Consider the following 19,463-nt stretch of genomic DNA (forward strand, 5'->3'; position numbering starts at 1 on the left):
ATGTAAAATATTGTTTCAGGTTTGGTCTCTGAAAATACAATTTTATTACTAATTTAGCTGCCAATTTTTAACATTTTTATTGTCTTTTATGTCAAAGTTATTGTATAAAGTATTTTAAATTATGTCTTTTAAAAGTATAATGACCATAGAAACATTTTAATTGAACTTTGCTGTGTCAATTAAGTAGATTTGATCGAAGATGTTGCCATAAAACTATCTATCCTTTCTGTGAGCTATCAATAGTGACCAATGAACCATTAGTTACTATTAGAAACTAAAAAACTAAGACAGCAGTCAGCACATAGACATAGACTGCTCATTGACAATGTAAGGATTGTTTGGTTTGTACTTGTTATTTTAGCAACAAAAAACATATTTTCTCCTTTTGTCTCAGACAAATCATTTATATTGAGCAAATATTCAGCAGGTCAGATGCAGAAAGACTTCAAACTGTCTGACTCTTAAACCAAACGCAGTAATCACATCTTAACTCCTTTAGCTGTTTCCATAAACTGATGTTGGGCTTCACATGAGGATGACAGCATGCACACAGACAGTAGGCATTTGTGGAGAGATTTATGTCTCCTTAAAGGTTAAACTAACAGCTTTACTGAGCTCAGTTATACCACATGATACCACAGGATGTGTTTGACTTATGGAAAATATCATCGTCCAAACCACATTCCGCTCACAACGAGAACACCCATTTAAAGATCATAAAATGCTTGTCACTCCGTATAATATTGACTCTGCATTTCAGTCTCATGTGTAGTCAGGCAGAACATAATTTATATAGGAGGTTGTGATGACAATTCAGATGTGCAACAGAAAAGAAATGCTTGGGAAACAGATTAAAGGAAGGTCGTTGAGATATGTAAAGATGTAAAATAAATTGATATCTTCATAACTTTATGCAGCAGTTCACACATGAGTATTTTGCAATGTATAGCAACTAAACCTCAAGTTCAATTAGTGTTTATATTGCAATAAAATTAATGATTTATATCCTGATCCTGAATTTATTCCCATCAATTGTAGAAAATGCATCACAGAGATCTTTAGCTGTTTAAAGTTGTAATATATAAATAGGAGAACTCACTTAACACTCGAAAAAATATACAAAATAAATTAAAACATTTTTTTGAAAATGCAATAGCACCAGAATACACTTTCTTGTACTATTGTGGTAACAATACCATCACAAAACCATCAGAACAAAAGATCCTGAAATTGTCTAAAGTAGAAGTAGACTAAAGATTGAAAGTTTTCTACTCATTACTTTTTCTTCCCAGTTGTTCACTTTTTGAGCCTGCACTTTAAAAGTTTCATTGAATCACATTAAGGGGAAAGCAGAACAGATGTGGGAAACCCTTAAGCACTTCTTTGTTCTTATGATAGCAGTCAAGTGTGAACTGCGGTCATCAAGGATGCAAGACAGCTCTCTGTCAGTCAGTCAAGCAGACATCAGATTTTTGTTCTGCTGTTCAAAGTGACTGCTATCAAACTTAGCCTTTATGTCATCATCTTACAGGCCTTCTCACCCTCATGGCAGCGCTGGACTTCGAGGTGTCCAGGGAGTACTACCTGTCCGTGGAGGGAAGTCGTGGAAAGTCTTCCCTCAGTGACATCACAACGGTTATCATCAATGTGACGGACATGAACGATAACGCACCAGTGTTCAGACAGGGCGATTACAGCGCAGAGATACTGGAGGATCTGACACCCGGAAGTCTGGTTATGAAAGTAAGGAATAAATCCAATATATTGCAATGTAATGAAACTGGAGAAACATAATTTGTCTTTATACATAAAGACAAATTCAAACATCTAAATACTAAATACTAATATTCTACAAATACTGCAATTCTGCAGTCATTAAATTACAATGCAGCTCTAAGTGAATGTATCATAGTTTAAAGTGCCTTTTTATATAACGGACTCCTTCGATAATGATAAGTTTATTTCAGAAACTCAGTTCACCCTTGGTAATGCTGTATATAGATAGGTACACACTGACTGATGTTTCAGTAAAGTATGATTTTCATTTAAGATTAAAATATTACATTAAACCAAAAGAAAACATAATGCAAAAATGTGGGCTTTAAAGTATATATGATATGTGCTTTAGCACTAATTTTAACAAGCTTTCTTCATACTATCTTAAATTGAAGGCATTTTAAAACCATTATTATTTAAATTTCTAATGTCTTTTTTATCATTTATAGACAAAATCTTGGACATACATGAAATATCCTAATGCTTTCTTAAGGTACACAGTGAACTTCATGAAGATTTTTATAAGCACTGGAATCATTGTTTTCAGTCAAAGCTTATTAGATGTACATTTTTATAATTTAGTAATAGATAATGTAATTTAAAAAAATATTGTAATTCCTTTAACACACAAGAAAACCTTCTAAAATTAAAAAAGAAGTGGAAGGTGAAAAACAAAATAAATTCATGTACAAAGACCTCATATGAGAAATCTGGAAGAATTTTTGAGTCAAGAGTGTAGAAAACCAGGTTGCACAATGAAAAGTTAATGAAGCAAAGATTTGACAATTTATGACATGTACACACACAAAACAGATAATTGTGAACCAAATAAAACATTTAATCAGGTAATATTTAATTGCAGTGCAAGCAGATGTGATACACACAAATACACAACATGACAGGAGGTGACGAATGAGGCGAGTAGAGAGTACTGACAACAGTTCGAACTTATACTGTATATTGATCAGACATTCAAGTGAGAAAGAAGCAGAAACCAGATTAAGCCACATGACGTCTCATCAGGGCGGCAGCAGATATACGGCAATAACACAGCTCAGCGACTCACTGGTTACAACACTTTCATCTAACAGGTCCAAGTTTTTCTTTGATGGCCAGCTGTTTCAGTTGTTTAATTAACTAAAGAAAAATTTTTAAGTGAGCTAAATTCAGAGAGAAACTGAAGGATGAAACTAAGTCTTCATCTTTTGGGTCTGTTTTATGACCAAACATTTTTTCAAGATATTTTTTGGGGGATGAATAGGATCTAGAACAGAAATTACATTAGAAGAAAACTTGCATCTAATTTATTTAAAATAAACTCCAACAAAAGCAACTTCCATTAAAGTATGGGTCATTAAAGAACATATAAAGCACTGAAACAAGCCACGTTGGTCAAAAAGTTGGTAGATAATGCTTTGTATTAATGTCTAAGCTTGAAAACAAATCCTAACCAAAACATGTTTAAGTCTTGCATTAAATAGCAAAATATCAAGAATTAAAGTCAGTTGCAATTTAATGGTTTGCAACAAAGCAATCAGAATGTATCAGCTTATAGGATTATAGCTGTATACAGAATCCATCATGTGCATCCTATACTGATTGTTCCTGTAAATGTTGTTAGTTGTGACAGAAAAAATCAGATTTTCAACATCTTAAATGTTATGCTTTGGGTGTGACCTGCTGTAGAAAATATGACACAAGTGATGGATTTTAGTGCTCTGGCTTTTATTTCTCTAAGACATCAAGAAAAGCTTGTGCCTGTTATGATAAGAAAATACATTAATACAAATGCTAACAGAGTTATGTCCTTTCTTTGGTCTCAATCTGTTTAGATCACCTTTGGCTCAGAAATATTACATATTAATCATATATTAGATGACGTTTTTTAAACTCAGTTGTTTTTCTATATTTTTATAATGATATATAAAAAAAGAAAAAATATATATTTGCTTTGACTGTGGTGTTATCTATTCTTTCATTCCTATCAGGTAACAGCTTCAGACCTGGATGGTCCAATCAATAATCTGCTTCGGTACTCAATCGTTAGTGGAGATCTGCAGCAACAGTTCTCCATCCACCCTCGCAGCGGTGAAATTTCTGTCCGCACAGCACTGGACAGAGAAGAGGTCAGCGTGTGTGAAATACAAAAAAAAGAAAAACATTGAATGACAATTAAACAAAAAGTGTTTTGTTAAACCCTGATTTCTCGTTTGCAGATCCCTCATTACTCTCTGACGGTGCAGGCAGCAGATGAGGGCAGGCCCCCTCTGTCATCGGCGGTCCTCGTCACCATCACTATCATGGACGTCAACGACAACCCACCTGTCTTCTCTCAGGTCAACCACAATCTAGTGCTGCAGGTACGACAACCTGAAAGTTTTGTTACGCTTATTCACAGAAAGCATGCAGACATTTTTGGTGGAACATGGCTTATTTGATGTTTATCCAGCTAGTTGCTGAATCCTGAAAGATATGGCTGTGCAGATATTCCATCATCCATGTCATAGTAATCCTCATGCTTTCAAAAACAGTTTTGAATTTTTTTTGTGTTATTTTCGGCGTGGGCCACCACATGTTGGCTACCGTACATTTTGTCCAGATGATGCATCCACTTTGCTGCAGGCATGAAAGAACAAGTTCAGCCTACACTTTGCATTCAGCGCTCTCCTACAAAAGGATGTTTTTGAAAAGTACTCAAGTGCTTGAGAGAAGTATAAGGGCTTGAAATAAAAAAGACACAAAAATATTATGCACATTAAGTTGATGCAAATCGTCTTAACTCATTAAGTCACCAATGACCTTGATTTTTGTTGTCCTCTTTTAGTGTTTTTGATGTAGCTTTTGCAGGCCTGGAAAGGAAAGAGAAAGAAGTCATTTTCTTAAACAGCTTGTCTTTTATGTACTTTTTATTGATTTGACCCTTGCAGGAACCATATGCACATTTGAACAGGTTTTCCCACTGTGTTTTGATTTGTTGCAGCCACTGTTTTGTGCCTAGAGATCTTTCATGTCTGTCGCTTAAAAAAACAAAAAATGGCTGCACACCCTGCTGCACACACAAAGCACAGCTTCGACAAACTGTCGTGAACCGATACGTCAGGAGACAAAGAATTCCAGCAAGAACACACAGGAATAAGCCGCCGCCTCCTACAAAATATGTATATAAACTCCAGTGTCCTGAAGAGCAACAGTTGCATTCATGTGTGATATTTTACGACTCTGTGTAAAAATAGGTGCAACATGAATGAGGATGAGCAAAGAATGCAGTGCCTCTCGCAAGTGCCTCATGCTGTGTTCACTTTGTTCACATGGAGAAAAAGAGGCAGACGGTATCCCAACATTCCCTGACATTCTTACATAGAGATACCATAGCCAGTGATAAAGAGAAATTAGAAATTACTTATTTTGTTTATCTCTTTCATTTACTTGATTCAAAACAAGAGTACACAGATTTCTTTCTGAACTTTGAATTCAAACATCAGAGGGATCAGCTATCGTGATTGCCACTGTGTTCAACCTTTTTGCTTTAAACCTTTTATTACACAGCCACGTCTGCTGAGGTGGAAAAAAAACTTTTAACGGGCAATTTACCTGCACTCTAGCTCCTGGGAACGCATGTATTTCACAATGTTTCAGTTTTCCACGTGGCTGTGTATGTTTGTTTATAAATCTGCTCCTGGCTAGCTGTGGTTGTTACTCATTGACGGCGTTTTATCTGCCAGCTCTTCATCACTTTGACTGCTGCATGTTTGCCAGCTCTCTTCACACCATCCAGCCACGGGAAAGCTTGGTCGTGAGACCAAACTTTGCCAAATGTCGTCTGTGGATGAATCCAAAGTCTTTGAAATGCTCCCATGTGCTAACGCCAGCTCTGCCTGATGAAGGCGCTCTGATTGCAGTGAGCAGATGGATGCGGCTGCAGACGGTCTGAGGAGTTGTTAATTTTTACAGACAGGTGCTGCAGGTCGACAGCGGCCTGGATTTTCTTTTTGGCAGTTAATTACAGTCTTTGTTTGACTATTTGTCACCTTCAGATGTCTGCTTTTACGAGAGGCACATCTGTTGTGGGGAAGTGAAGTTGCCACTATAGGCTGGAGTTGAGTTTGAAATCTTCACTAAAACCAGCAGTTTGACAAGTGATTCATTTTGGTTCCCAGAACCACCACAGAGGAAGCCACAGGAGATATAAATCAAGATAAATTCTACATCGCTGAGGAAGATTGTCTCCACTGAGCAGTGAAAACAATCTGAAGACATTTAAATGTACCAGGATTAAATTGTTCTGCTCAGAGCCTATTTGCAGATTCAGCTGAGTTGGGTAAATTCTGGACTAAAAACCCAATGGAATTTTATGTCTTTTTGCATGAACCACTTTCTCTGTATCAGTGTGCATTCCTCATTCTGAATAATTTCCTAGAAAGTAACTCTTGCAGACAAACATTGTGTTCAATTACAGTCTATCTTTAACTTCAGTGAAGCCCCAGGGTTTGGGATGAATATTTATTTTTTTTATTTCAGGTCCTTAATGGAATGTCCTGAAGTGAAAGTAATTAAATGTAGGCCAAAATAAAAGCTGTTTGACTTTTTCTCAGTTTGAGTGAAAAAAGAGAGGGGAAGAAGAGCAATTTTAAATACCTCATAAATACCTTAAAGTTTTTTGTTCTTTCATGTTTTACTTCATTACTATTGATTGTGAACTATTATTTTATAGGAGCTTGTACCAGAATGGTAAGCACATGCCTTTTTGTAAAAAAATGTAGATGTGTTATGAAGACTTCAGTCTGATTCACCTCTAACTTTTTCAAACTATTTTAAAATTTGCATCTTCCTATTTGTCAGATCAATAAAGTGTATCTTCACATTTACCTTTAAAATTCTCTTTATTTCAAGATTCACTTTGTCAAATGATAATGGAGTTGTCTGCCAGTTGTAGAGCAGGAGCCCTGGTACTCATCTCTAGGGGAGCCTAGTATTAAGCTACAGAATGGACCAGGTGACGTTTTTAATCTGCTCCACCTACAAAGACGTTTAGGATCAAGTACATTAGAGAAGCGATGATGTTTGGATGTCTGTTCCTGGGAATTCAAGATTTGTATGGATGTAGACATGATATAAAAGGCTTAACTGTGGTCTTTGAATGAAATTCACCTGTCTGTGTTTCTCTAATCCTAAATAGGAACACAAAAGCCTTCCGCATTTTATGTGGCTCTGTTTGGTCTATAAGCAAATTGTAGCAGGTGTGGTCATATAGGTAATAAAATGTGTTACTCCGCCGCTTCATAAAACCACAAAGGTTAGGCTCACTGAATCCCAACTGCTCAACACTTTGTTTTATCTTAAGTTAATTAGGCTTTTGTGTCAATATGGCAACTCTTGTGTTCAGCTAAGCCAGAGGTACAAGACCAGCTTTCAACATTTACAACACATTCGACCGTTTTCGTCACAGTCTGCTGCAGCTTTCTTTTAACAGGCCTGACTCATAATGTGATGCATGGTTTAATTTAAATTGCTAACACTGCACATGGGTTGGTGTATGTATTAGCCCAATAATTTCACATTTTGTGTACCTTTCCTTCCATCCATCTTCGGCAGAGTGCTGTTCTGAGACTGATGGCTTTGTTTTGTAAGGGACCACTGGTTTCTAATAGTATTAGGACGCAATGAAAAGAAGCTTCAACTGAATATGTAATTCATCACAGCAAACATGTTTTGATCTCTTTTAGTAAAGCTTGACATCTTTTGTGAAGTACAGAATATTAAATTCAATTGAAAGGCAAATGTGTTATTAAAATGAAACCCATAAACTTTTTTGTTTTGGTCAAGTTTTTCATAAATTCCTATAAATGCACTGTTGATTTTTAATACATACTATTTAAAGATGAGTAAAAATCTGAAATAAAAATAAATACATTTCTTATAGGAGGGAGAGTCCATTGGCAGTAGCATCCTTCAGCTTGTTGTGACAGATAAAGACACTCCAAAGAACGGTCCGCCTTTCTCCTTCCACATCCTCAGTGGCAACAGTGACCGCCGTTTCCATGTCGACCAGGGTGGTCTGTTGTCTCTTTCTGCACCTCTCAGGAAGAAGAACAAACCCTACCATCAGCTGAAGATCCAGGTAAGAAGGGCCACTACACATCTGTTTTTACTCTTTCACTTCTGTCTGTTGTCTCTCTTTCCTCTAAGCTGCTTTCTCCCTCTTCACCTAGTGGACTGGAGACAAATACACTGCAATTTCTATCAAAGTCTTCATATCACTTCTGACATTGAAAATTCTGTTCTCACATTGTCAGTAAAACTACAAAAAAAGAAGAAATTGTGATCCTGCTGTTTAAATCTGCTGAGTTTATCTTGTAGCCACAGCTGCTGTCAGGAAATTTAAAGTTTGCTCAGGGAAACCTTAAAGCTATAACATAACTTATCTGAAAAATCTGTTTTTGACTTATTTGTTGAAACTGTCACTTTGCCATGACAGTATTTTTGACACAGATAATCTGTGAAAAAAACTATACTGATCTGCAAAAATGCATCACTCCCGGTAAAAGCCAACCAATCAGAGCCAGGAAGACAATCTTAGCGCTGTTAATCAACTTACTGTCATTTTGCTAATGGTGGAGAAGCAACTCATTGTTACAGAAAATCTCTTCCGCCTGTAATCGGTGGTCATGCTAACATGCTCTGTTGTTGGGAACAAGCTGTAGCACAGCAGAGAACAAGGAGGAAAGTGTGAGCGGCGCATACACAAGAATGATTGAGAATGCTAAGACCCTCCTCCTGTTTCTGATTGGTTGTGTCTGACCAAGCAGTGCATTTCTGAGGAGGTACCCAGTATCCAGTAGTACTGGGTAAAGAATTTTTTCATAAATTATCTGTCTTATACAGTCACGACAAAGTGACAGTTTTAACAAATATTTCAAAAACTGACTTTTCCTAAAAGTTACATACCGTTGCTGGAAAAACAGACATCTTCCATCTGTATTCAATGACCTAATTTGTGTTCGCTAAATCAAATAAACTGACTTGATTAGAAAGATGAAAATGCGGCAAATTTTAAATGTTTGTTTCTGTTAATTCTGACAATCTTATCTTGCAGTGAATGGAAGGTTTCTATCAACACTTATGCTTCTTTTGCATAAATTACAGCACCAATACAGTGTGATATTAAGGTGATCATCCTTTAGTTCTGCTGAAGAAGTCCAGGTTGCTTGAACAGCAGTCTGCAGCTTCTCTGCGTTGGGGAGCCACCAATGCAGTGTTGTGTTTGATCAAGAAACAGATGAGAGCCTCGAGTGAAACACTCCACAGTTTCTCTGTAGGGTTAAGATAAGACAATTTGGCTAGCATTTCAACTCCAGTATTATCATGGTCTTTAAACAAGGTGGTGGTAATGTTGTGAGTGTGGGCAGGTACCAAATCCTCCTGGAAAATGAAATCAGCATTTCCACCAACGATGTCAGGAAAAGGAGGAATGAAGCGTTCTAGGAAGCTGGGGTGACTTTGGACTGAATATGAAGGCCAATACCAGGAAATGACTTGATTCCCCAAATCATCACTGACTGAAAATTCACACTGAACCCTTAAGCATCTTTGATTCTGTGTCTCTCAGCTCTTCATCCTGACTCTGGGGCCTTGATTTCCAGTTACTCATTTCATCTTAAAAAAGGACTTTGGACCACTAAGCAACAGTCCTGTCCATTTTCCCCTAAGCCTAAAGTAAATGCTTTTAATTCAGGAGCGACATAACAAGGAATGCAACAGATGTAGCCCCTGTCCTGGATATATTTATGTGTGGTGACTCATGTAGCACAGACTCCAGCTGCTGCTCATGCCTTGTGAATTTTCTTGAAACTCTTGAAAGAGCTTCGCTTTACAATCCTCTTAAGGCTGTGGTTATCCCCTTTGCTGTTTCTTCATCTCTTTTCTGACACTTTCACCCCCCCTTCCACATGCAGAAATTTTATTTGCTTAGATAAAACAGCTTGAGAACAATCAGCTTCTTTAGACATAATCTTTTGTGACTTTCTAGTTTGTGAAAGGTATCAGTGAATGTCTGCTGGACAGCTGTCAAGTCAGATTTCCCTATGATTGAGTAGGCCTTGTTTACTTAGTACTCATATTTGCTAAGAAATTTAATTTTGAACATGTGAAACATATGTGTTTTTAATTGAGCTTAACTCCCTATTTGAATTAATCAAATGGAATTAGTTCCTGTAATATAATTTACTGATTATTTTTAAAACTTTGAGACACTTTAGACTTAAGTCATTTTCATGCAAAAGTTTAGTTTTTAGTGATTTATTAGTTTGAGGAAAGAAAAATTAATAAACAAAATCAGTTTAGCAGGAAAGCCATATCTGTTAAAAGTGCCATACTTTAAAAAAAAAAAAAACTGCAATTGTGTGAAGGAAAGGGTGAAACCATTGCATTTTTTTTATTCAGGTAACCGACAGTGGTCACCCTCCGCTGTCTTCTATCTGTGTGATCAACATCAACGTCACTGAGCAGAGCAAGTATCCTCCCACCGTTGTCCCCCTCGAGGTCTTCATTACTACCACCGGAGGACTATTTGCAAATCGGGTCATCGGCAAACTCCACGCATCGGATCAGGACCTGCAGGACATCTTGACCTACGGGATGGTTTCACAAAAGCCAGAGGGCCAAAGGTTCTCCGTGGACCTGACTGATGGTAAAATCTGGGCGGATGAAAACCTGGAGGTGGGCTCGTATGCACTGAACATCAGCGTGAGCGACGGGAAGTTTACTGTCTGGACAGAGGTCAAGGTTCACATGTGGGCAGCCAGTCAGAGCGTGCTGGACTCTGGCCTGACGCTGCAGCTGGTCGGGATGTCACCCGAGGAGTTCCTGGGAGATCACTGGAGAGGCCTCCAGCGCAAAATGGCACAGTCTCTTAGCCTTCCCAAACAAGAGCTCTATCTGGCCAGCCTGCAGCAGCTGCCTGACACTAAGGCCCTGGAGGTGCTGCTGGTCCGCAGGCCTGAGGGAGGACTCATTCAGTCGCTGTCAGGGAGCAAACTCGAAGGTGAGCTGTCAGCAGAATTACTTCTTTATAAGGCTATGTTCACACAGCAAGTCTTAATTCATGCTACTAATTAAACCCGGCTGCAAAGAGCCTTGTGCATGGTTTACATCCTTAAAGTGACCGGCATGCACAGAATGAGCAGAACTTTGACATCACTGTTTACAGAAATAATAATGGATGGTACCGTTTATGGATCAATTTTAAGGTTTATCCATCAATAGGAGTTGATAGTATTGTCACGAGATTGCAACAAGAAAACGTCAGCTAATAAAATGAAAGCACAACTAACAGCAGTGGTTTTGTGTAGTATTGGCTGCAATTTCTGTACTCTGTCTGGATGTGTAGTCAGAGTCCGGAGTGGTGGGATTATGACATAGACTTCTTTCATAATTTTTTAATCATAAACTTCTGGATGGATGTGTAGTCAGAGTCAGGAGTGGTGGGATTATGACACAGACTTCTTTCATAATTTTTTAATCGTAAACTTCAGCCATTGTTTATGTCCTAACTTATCACGTCAGGTGCAGAATTATGATGCATCTCTCACATTGATGACATAAAAGCCAGATAAACTGCAGCGTGACCATTCAGACTGCTGACATTTTGTAAACAATTGGATACACATCTGAATTAGTAACACATATGGAAGTTTTTTAGGGTAAAAAGATTGGAATTGGCCCATTAGACAGCTGCGAAAGGGTAAAATAAAGGCAGATTTGGGTCGCATTTGCCTGCTGAGTGAACATAGCCATGTGATCATGGCAGTCCATACAGTCTGAATGTGAACACTTTGATTTAGGTATTTTAGCAGAGATGGAAGACTCCCTGGGTCTCAGAATTCCCAAGGTGAGCCATGACGGATGTGTGGAAGCCAGCTGTCTGGCGAGAGGCTGCAGGAACGCCGTGCTGCTGTCAGGAGCGAAGCTGAGCCATTTCACCACAGCCAGAGCTGGTTACATCACACCGCAGCACACCTGGGAGAGCGTCTGCTCCTGTAACGGTACGTCACTCTGTCTCAGTGTCAGTGTGTGTCTGAGCTTCAGAGAGACAGCCATCAGAGACGGTGCTGATGTGAGATCGTGTGAACAGCAGAGAAAGTTGTGGTTCTGGAATGGAAACGCTGAAGTTTGCTAACACAAAGCTTGGCGTCTGTCGCTCTGAATATCTGGGTGTGCAGCCCCAAAGTTCACATAAACTTTTATAGTTGCTCCAGTACAAAACAGTGGCAACACACATAACATAATGAGCTCTGCATGAGCTTGAGCAATCTTATATAGCACAGAGTTTTTAGCTTTGGACTCATCCAAATGTGATGGAGAAAATGGAACAGAGAAAAAAAAATACATTCATTATTTTTGCTTTCATTAAGCAACATGTTCAAAGGATAAAAAAAGCAAGTAATTATATGATCAGTAACTGGAACTGCAGGAAAATAAAACTGAGAGTTCCTCAGTCTCTGTTATGAAAAAATCTGAGATTTTATCTGCAAGCCGTATCACTCAGTGCTATGTTAACATTAGATTAAAAAATGATGAAAAAAACATAACATTAATAGCCTGTTGATTTTAGGCTTAGTAAACCGAAAAGCACACAGACATTTTGCAGGACTTCTCATCTCCCTGAATGTAATTTACAGACAGTTTGATCCATCTCCATCCCTCCAAAAGATGTTTAATTTAAGTGGTCCCTTGTTTGACCTGATTAGGTCTGTATTGGGATTATACTCACTGTACTGCTGTGTCAGATAGATTCCCCGCCAGCCTCTGTAGTGGTGGCTGTCACACAGTTCTGTAACAAGTTTAAAGGTTTGACAGCATCATTTGCTGATAACAGGAGGACAAATGTATTTTATTTGGTGATAAAACAATGGGAAACAAATATTAGACTAAGACAGAGGTAATGGAGAGAGAGAGAGATTGTTTCGTTATCAGAAATCTGAGCCAAGATATTGTCCTCACATACACACACAAACACACACACAAAAGGCTACTGTGTCAGTGCTGGTTTATTTTGATGAAATGCTGGCAGAAATCTCTCCTCTGCATCCAGCCAGCACTTTCCTGCCAGAGTAAAGCGCTCTGTTGACACAGAATCTAACAACCTGCGCTGTGCGTCTATTACACACACACTCAGACACCAATAAAGTGTGAGTGTGGCTCACAAGAACCCTTCTAGATGTGAAATTTGGATGCTAACCACTTCTTTCAATTTGATGGCTGCTGCAAAACCTCAGCAACCGCTGCCCTACATGATCCTTTCCCTATATACAGTACAGTTGAAACTTGATATTGATATGCACTGTATAAAAAGACAATATTTACTCACTGCCTGGCATTGAAATAGACTATATGTTTTCTGTTTGAAATCAGTAGAAAAACTGTTGTTACTGGAGTTATGCTTCCACTGTGCATATCAGGCCATAAGGTATATTTAATATTACAATTGGGGCCTAAAAGAGCTTCCAGAGGGGTCTCAAGTATTTAGATTTCAACAATCTGTTGTGGTTGCTTATAGTCCCTAACCCTAGCAAATACAGGGCTCTAGTGTATGTAAGATTTGGAATTTAACAAAAGTAATTTAAAAATATATCTGACAGTATTGTCATTTATTATATTGATATTTAGCAATAGAGATGCACCAATCCGATATTAATATCTGTATCAGTCTTAATACTGAAAAAAATTAAAGATCAGGTATTAGTGACAATGTGCCACGAGGGCAGAGCTATTCAGTCCAGTCCTATGCTTTGTGGTCTGAGCGACATTATGCTTTATTATTTATTTTACATTATATTTGGAATTCATCATTGCACTTTCCGAAACTTTTAAAAGGTTTGTTGCAGTTTACTTTTTACATATTTGACTACAGTAGCTGTTGTTTTTGTCAGTTTCAGTTTCTTTATAATTTATTTTACATTGGTTGTTATACGCCTTGCACTGACTGAACAAATTCAAGTTGTGTTGTTTTTTGACATGTTTAACCAAGCTTGTGAAACTATTGGTGTATTTAAGTGTGCTGTGCTGGTTTACTGTTATCTAGTAATTTTGTAATTCACTACATTTATGTCTGTGTTTAAACAAATAAGTTGATTCAGCACTGTTTCTCTGCAGGGGATCGGTATCGACTGATACTGACTGTTGTGTTTTCAGATGAAATAAACTTTCTAAAACCCAACATTTGCTGAAGTAGCAAACTAGAACATCATATTAGTTGATAAAAAAACATGGGGTTTTTGCAATATGAGACTTGTGCTTTTAGGGGCATATACAGAAAATGCATGTTCCTCATTCTCTACCTTCCTAGTTTTATCATTGCATCTAATGGATCACAGATTAGAAAACTAATTAGTCCCCGTTAGACAGAGAAAATTGAATCTGCTAAATTAGTTTACCTTTGATGAGGAAGCAGTAATATCTCTGTACCCGTCATTATTCAGCAGTCTCTCAGCAAAGTGCTCTGTAGCTATCAATGAATCAGGATTAAGAATTAACAAGTCTGATATTACAATGTCACAGTCCAAACAGATTCAAATGAGAAATAAATAGATTATGTTATAAACTCAATACTTTCCTGTCTACATATCTGGTGGGGTTTTTTTTTATTGTTTTTGGCTGAAATGCCACTAGCTGTTCAAATAATGAATTATGAGAATGATTAATGCAGCAGTTTGGATGTGAACAAGCAACTGAAAGCAGCAGCAGCCTGTTTGCTCACCATAACTTCTGAGCATGAGTGTCTGTTCAGCAGTCAAAGCTTTCTGTTGCCTCATTTAAATAGCAGGTTTGTGATATTCCCAGTTTAAGCTGCCTCTGGCTGCTCGTAAATCACACATTGAGTCATCCACATCCTCTAATGATATGTTTTCATTAATGAAGCAGGACCAAAAACAGGTGTGGTGGGGATCTCAGCTGACTCAATGCGTAGCACTACAAATAAAACGTGTTGAAAATTTGGTCACAAGCTTGTGGCCTCTATATTTTGTGAACTTAAAATCAGGAGCTTTAAGAAAAAATATAAGCTGCTAAAGTCCCAGTTTTTCTGTCCAAATCCATCTTTGATTTCTTTGCTTAAAATGAACAAAAATGAATAACTGATCAATTATCTGGTTAATTGTAATTACCAAAATGTCATAAAGCAAAAGCATTTGTATTGAAGGATGACATAATCCTCCACAGATGCAAAACTCAGACGTAATTTTAGTTTGAGAGTCTGTTTAACATTTTGTGTTGGTGATTGTTCTGTTCTGGCAATTACAGAAATAAGATATTTCATACAGAAATATAAAATTAATTGCAGAAAACCACGCAGACCTGTGCTCTCCCGCTCTGTGGAAACAAGGCGTTATAAAACTAACTGCTACTTTTTCTCCTGATATTCATGCAAGCAGCAATAAAATATTTCTAATTTTTAATGGAGAAATTCTTTATTATGTTTCCTTGATCAATTATCATATTGTGGGACATGTGGTCATTAGAGGCTCAGATTTGAAGATGTTAATTTGAAATTTGTTCAAATCTTTACAAGTCAAAACCACCAGTTATTCCACTAGTTTTACAGTAGAAAAATGAGGCACAAAAATGAGAAAAATGTGGACAAATGTAAGTAAACTTTGTAAAAGTACAGCTAGTGAATTGAAATTAATTTATGATCAACAGTTATGTTTTTCCTCACTGGATTCACCTTTTTCTGTTTCAGAGTCAGCTCTGAAGTTTAGCAGTACATCCTACCTGAAGTATCTCCACAGGATGGATGAGGACAGCCAGGATTTCAGACTCTCACTGAGATTTAAGACTTTCCAGGAGCAAGGCCTCATCATGTCTTCTAGGGGTGCAAATGACTGGGGGACTTTGCAGGTATTTATCCTTATGTGTTTTATAACTGAACGTCAATAAATAGGACTTACTTTTCATATTTCTGTGAATTTTCTAGTGTTTTATGAAGTAATTGAATCTAAAATCAATTGCTTGATTTTAGTAATTGAAATCAAGTTGCTTGGGTTCCCAACAACCTCTGTTAATTTTTCTAAGCACCACCATTCATGTTAAACTGTCAGAAAGGTCAATCATGGAATTATAAGTTACATGTCAATGTTTATTATTCCTACAAGAGACTTCCATTTCAGTTTACAAACGTTGCAAAAGCAGAATAAGACAAAATAAGAAGAAACACTCTAGAAGTAATATAATTACAGTGAAAGGAGGCAGAGGCTCATTATTTGCATTCATTTGAAATGTATTTGTTGTGCTCTCCCCTGAGCTGGGAGGTAATTTATTCTGCTCTTCCAGTTTTGCCACCGCAGAGAGATTAAATCTCTTCCTAATTTTCGGATGCTGTTAGTGTAATGTTGTTGTTTGACACTAATTTACGGGCAGGAAGATAAAATCGAGCAGCTGCTGATTTAATCAAAGGGAGTTTTCCATAGGGAACACAGACAGTAAGGGGGGATTGCTTGATTTCAAAATATTTCGAGTCCAGAATCCCAAATACTTGACTTCAGCTTCTCATATACTGGCCTAATTTCATATTTTCTTATTATATGAGTTGTATGCTACCTTCTAAAATATTTTATATGTAACCTGTTTATCCCTTTGTGAGTTTATTCAAGTACTGCATCACACCCAGCTGTAGCAACGTGACTTAAAGAAATATTTTGTTGAACCATTTACGGTTAAGAAAAAATTATTTCTTTTAATATAAAAGAAACCAGGTTGAGACATTTCTGTGCCTCAAGACTTTAAAACAAATATGTTATCAAGAGCTTTTCTTTTCTGCTCCTCTTCCAGCTAAACATGAAGATCATTACACTTACAATTGTAATTAAATATTTACGTCCAATATCTGAAAAAACAACACACTTTTTTTTTCTATCCCACTTTCTCACATTAATTCAGACTGAACTTGCTTTTGTTACACCAGTTGGGAATTCTAAAAGTATTTCTAGTTGCTACAGAAAAAAACATCTTGGACATGCTTTTCAACTTTCTTCACATTCGGAAGACCTGTTTATTTAGTAGAATTACTTTTTAAATTGTATGACTTGGGGCAACCATTTTGAGTTTTCTTCCAAAGGTTTCTCACAATAGTTTGTTGGAATTTTTGTTAATTCCTCCTGATGTAACTGAGTCAGGTTTGTTCTCAAACCTTTTCAGCTTTTCCCACAATTAATGTCAAAGCTTTGAAAATCCCAACCAACGTGAATATGGAAAGGTTTAGTCTGTTTTAATGTCAATCAGTGGGAAATAAAAGATTATGTATCTTTTCATGTATGAGATGTATATTTCATATCTAAAGATTACGTTTTTCACTTTAAATTTCTATATTTGCTAAACAACTTTTTTAGAGCATCTTTTAAGTACCAAGCTACACTTATGTCCAGCTTCACATTACTTTATGATGTCAGCGATTCTGGTATAGAAGCTCATTGTTCCCATTTGGCCCCTTTTTCCTGTAAATTCCCACCTGAGAGAACCGACTGTGTTTTGAGAGTCCTAATAAAATCTTTACTGTCATCAAGATTTATTAATTTGTTTCTGTGGCACTGTCCAGGGAAAGGATGATTCATTTTTGTGCTCTAGTGCAAGGTCTTCTGTACAAAACTAAACGGGCACAGTGAAGGCGAATAATGAGTAGTTGTGGTCTTTGAGAGACATATTTCTTTAAATGGATAAAAGACTTTTTAAATGTCCTTGAAGTTTTGTAAAATATTTTCTTTTGTAGATTTTTTATTGGCAAGATATCTCTCAGGTTCTTGAGAATAAGTTTTGTTCTGGTTCCTGGAAGTCATTAGAAACCAGAGTTTTTAACCAAGGTAAAGAACTCATTCTCGACTACTCTAACTACTTTGGACTTGAGCTGCATTGTGTGGGTTTAAGTTGACTTTAAAGCTTAAGTTTCACTGTTGCTGAATTATTTTATTTAATCCCACAGTTTACTCTAGAGTAATTTGGCACCTTTGAAAGGAACACTGGGGTGGCTCCAATCAAAAGCAGCAGCAGTAAACTGTGAAGAACAAGTGAAGGTGACTTGTCACTTTAGACCTGACAGCAGAGCAGTTAGCACATATGACAGTGAACAAGGCAGTGGATATGTGCTGAAGTGGAATCAGTGGACCAACACAGTTATACAAGCTGACTTGTTTTATTTCAGGCATTTATGTTGACGAGTGAGCAGGAAGAGTTTCTTGCTCAAGCACTTGTGACATTTCAAGAAGTGACTTGATTATCAAAACTAGAATCATGAAAAGCACTCCAAGCCTCCGTTGCCTTCGTTAAGGTCAGCATTTGATCATCATTCAAGAAAAAGAAAGACAGTGAAAATAGCTAGAGAGAGAAGTTTCAAAGCTTAAACTACTTACTAACCAAAAAACGTGCACAAGCTCATATTAAATTCACCAATTAAACATCTTAATGTGCTCCTTCTTAATGAGGGGACTGACAAGGATAACTGGAACCTTTGTGTTCTGTTAAATCTGATGTAAAACTAACTGAATTTCCAGGAAAGAACATTATGATTGTAATCAAACATGCTGGTGGTAGTGTGATGTTCTGGGACAACCTGGACAGCTTGCATTATTATAAACAATAATTCTGATCTCTCCCAAAAAATCTGAAAAAAGAAGTCCAGCCATCAGTTTGTGGTCTTGCTGCTGAGCAAGATATGAAAGACTCTGGATAGTTCAGTGGAACAACATGAAGCTTTTGGACAATCCTGGATTTTAAGTCTGGGTTTTATTCAGACTGAGTTGCTGTTGTATGACTTTAAACAGGTCATGCATGCTCAATGCCCCTGAAATAAAAGAATAAGACAGAATGCGCTAAATTTCCTCCACAGTGACAGAAAAGACTCATTGTGAGATATCACTAATTCTAAAAGACAGTTGTTGCCACTGAGGTGTCATCAATTTAAATTTTTATTTTTATATAGTTTTATAATCCTTCAAGCTATCTCTGTCCAATAATAAAAGTAGTTTATTGATGAGAAACTTCATTTAGGGATGCAGGTTCATAAAAATGTAGGCCGACACCAGCAGTCGGTGTTAGTCCTGCTGTTATGATAAGAGATATTTACGATATTAGATATATTTTTGACATTGTGAAAAGATAACCACAGCACTGACATTGCTTTTCTGCTTCCGGTAAACACTCCACAATCCTGCGCTGCATCACTGTCACTGTCACATGAACAAACAAATATGACCAACCCCTCTCCCTTCCACCCACAGAAACAAGATGGAAATAAATATTGGTTGTTGATATTGGCCCAGTTTTAGTTATCGGACCAATACTGACCTTAATGCTGATATATTATGCATACCTAATTTAAATATAACAAAAAAGCAAAAACTGGATAAATACGTAAGTGGTAAAATATTTTTTGAGTACTTTGTGGTACCTCTGCTTCTGGGCATAACCATCATTCTGAAAACATAAGCGTTTCTGCTGTGCCGGCCTAGTAAATTTTGCCCTGCAGCATTAAAGCAGCTTGCAGGAGCCTTGCAGCATTTGTGACTGTGATTTATGAAGTCACAAAATAAAAAAAATGGAGAGCTGGAAAACTTTAGTCCCAGTAGAGTTTGCCCATCTAACATGTGTTAGATGGGCAAACTCTACTGGGACACTTCTGATACAGTAAGATTCCTGATGCATCA

General features: G+C 37.3%; 1 protein-coding gene across 1 annotated transcript in view; it reads left to right on the forward strand.

Moving 5' to 3' along the window:
* fat2 (FAT atypical cadherin 2) overlaps positions 1 to 19,463 on the forward strand; it is a 97,049-nt gene that overhangs the window by 64,761 nt on the left and 12,825 nt on the right. Inside the window, exons 17-23 of the mRNA XM_023328147.1 lie at positions 1,532 to 1,743; positions 3,765 to 3,902; positions 3,993 to 4,136; positions 7,697 to 7,894; positions 10,216 to 10,816; positions 11,616 to 11,816; positions 15,512 to 15,669. Coding sequence (XP_023183915.1) covers positions 1,532 to 1,743; positions 3,765 to 3,902; positions 3,993 to 4,136; positions 7,697 to 7,894; positions 10,216 to 10,816; positions 11,616 to 11,816; positions 15,512 to 15,669 — 1,652 coding nt within the window. The remainder of the gene's footprint in view (positions 1 to 1,531; positions 1,744 to 3,764; positions 3,903 to 3,992; positions 4,137 to 7,696; positions 7,895 to 10,215; positions 10,817 to 11,615; positions 11,817 to 15,511; positions 15,670 to 19,463) is intronic.

Source organism: Xiphophorus maculatus, chromosome 23 (genome assembly GCF_002775205.1).
Source record: "Xiphophorus maculatus strain JP 163 A chromosome 23, X_maculatus-5.0-male, whole genome shotgun sequence".
Classification (NCBI taxonomy): domain Eukaryota; kingdom Metazoa; phylum Chordata; class Actinopteri; order Cyprinodontiformes; family Poeciliidae; genus Xiphophorus; species Xiphophorus maculatus.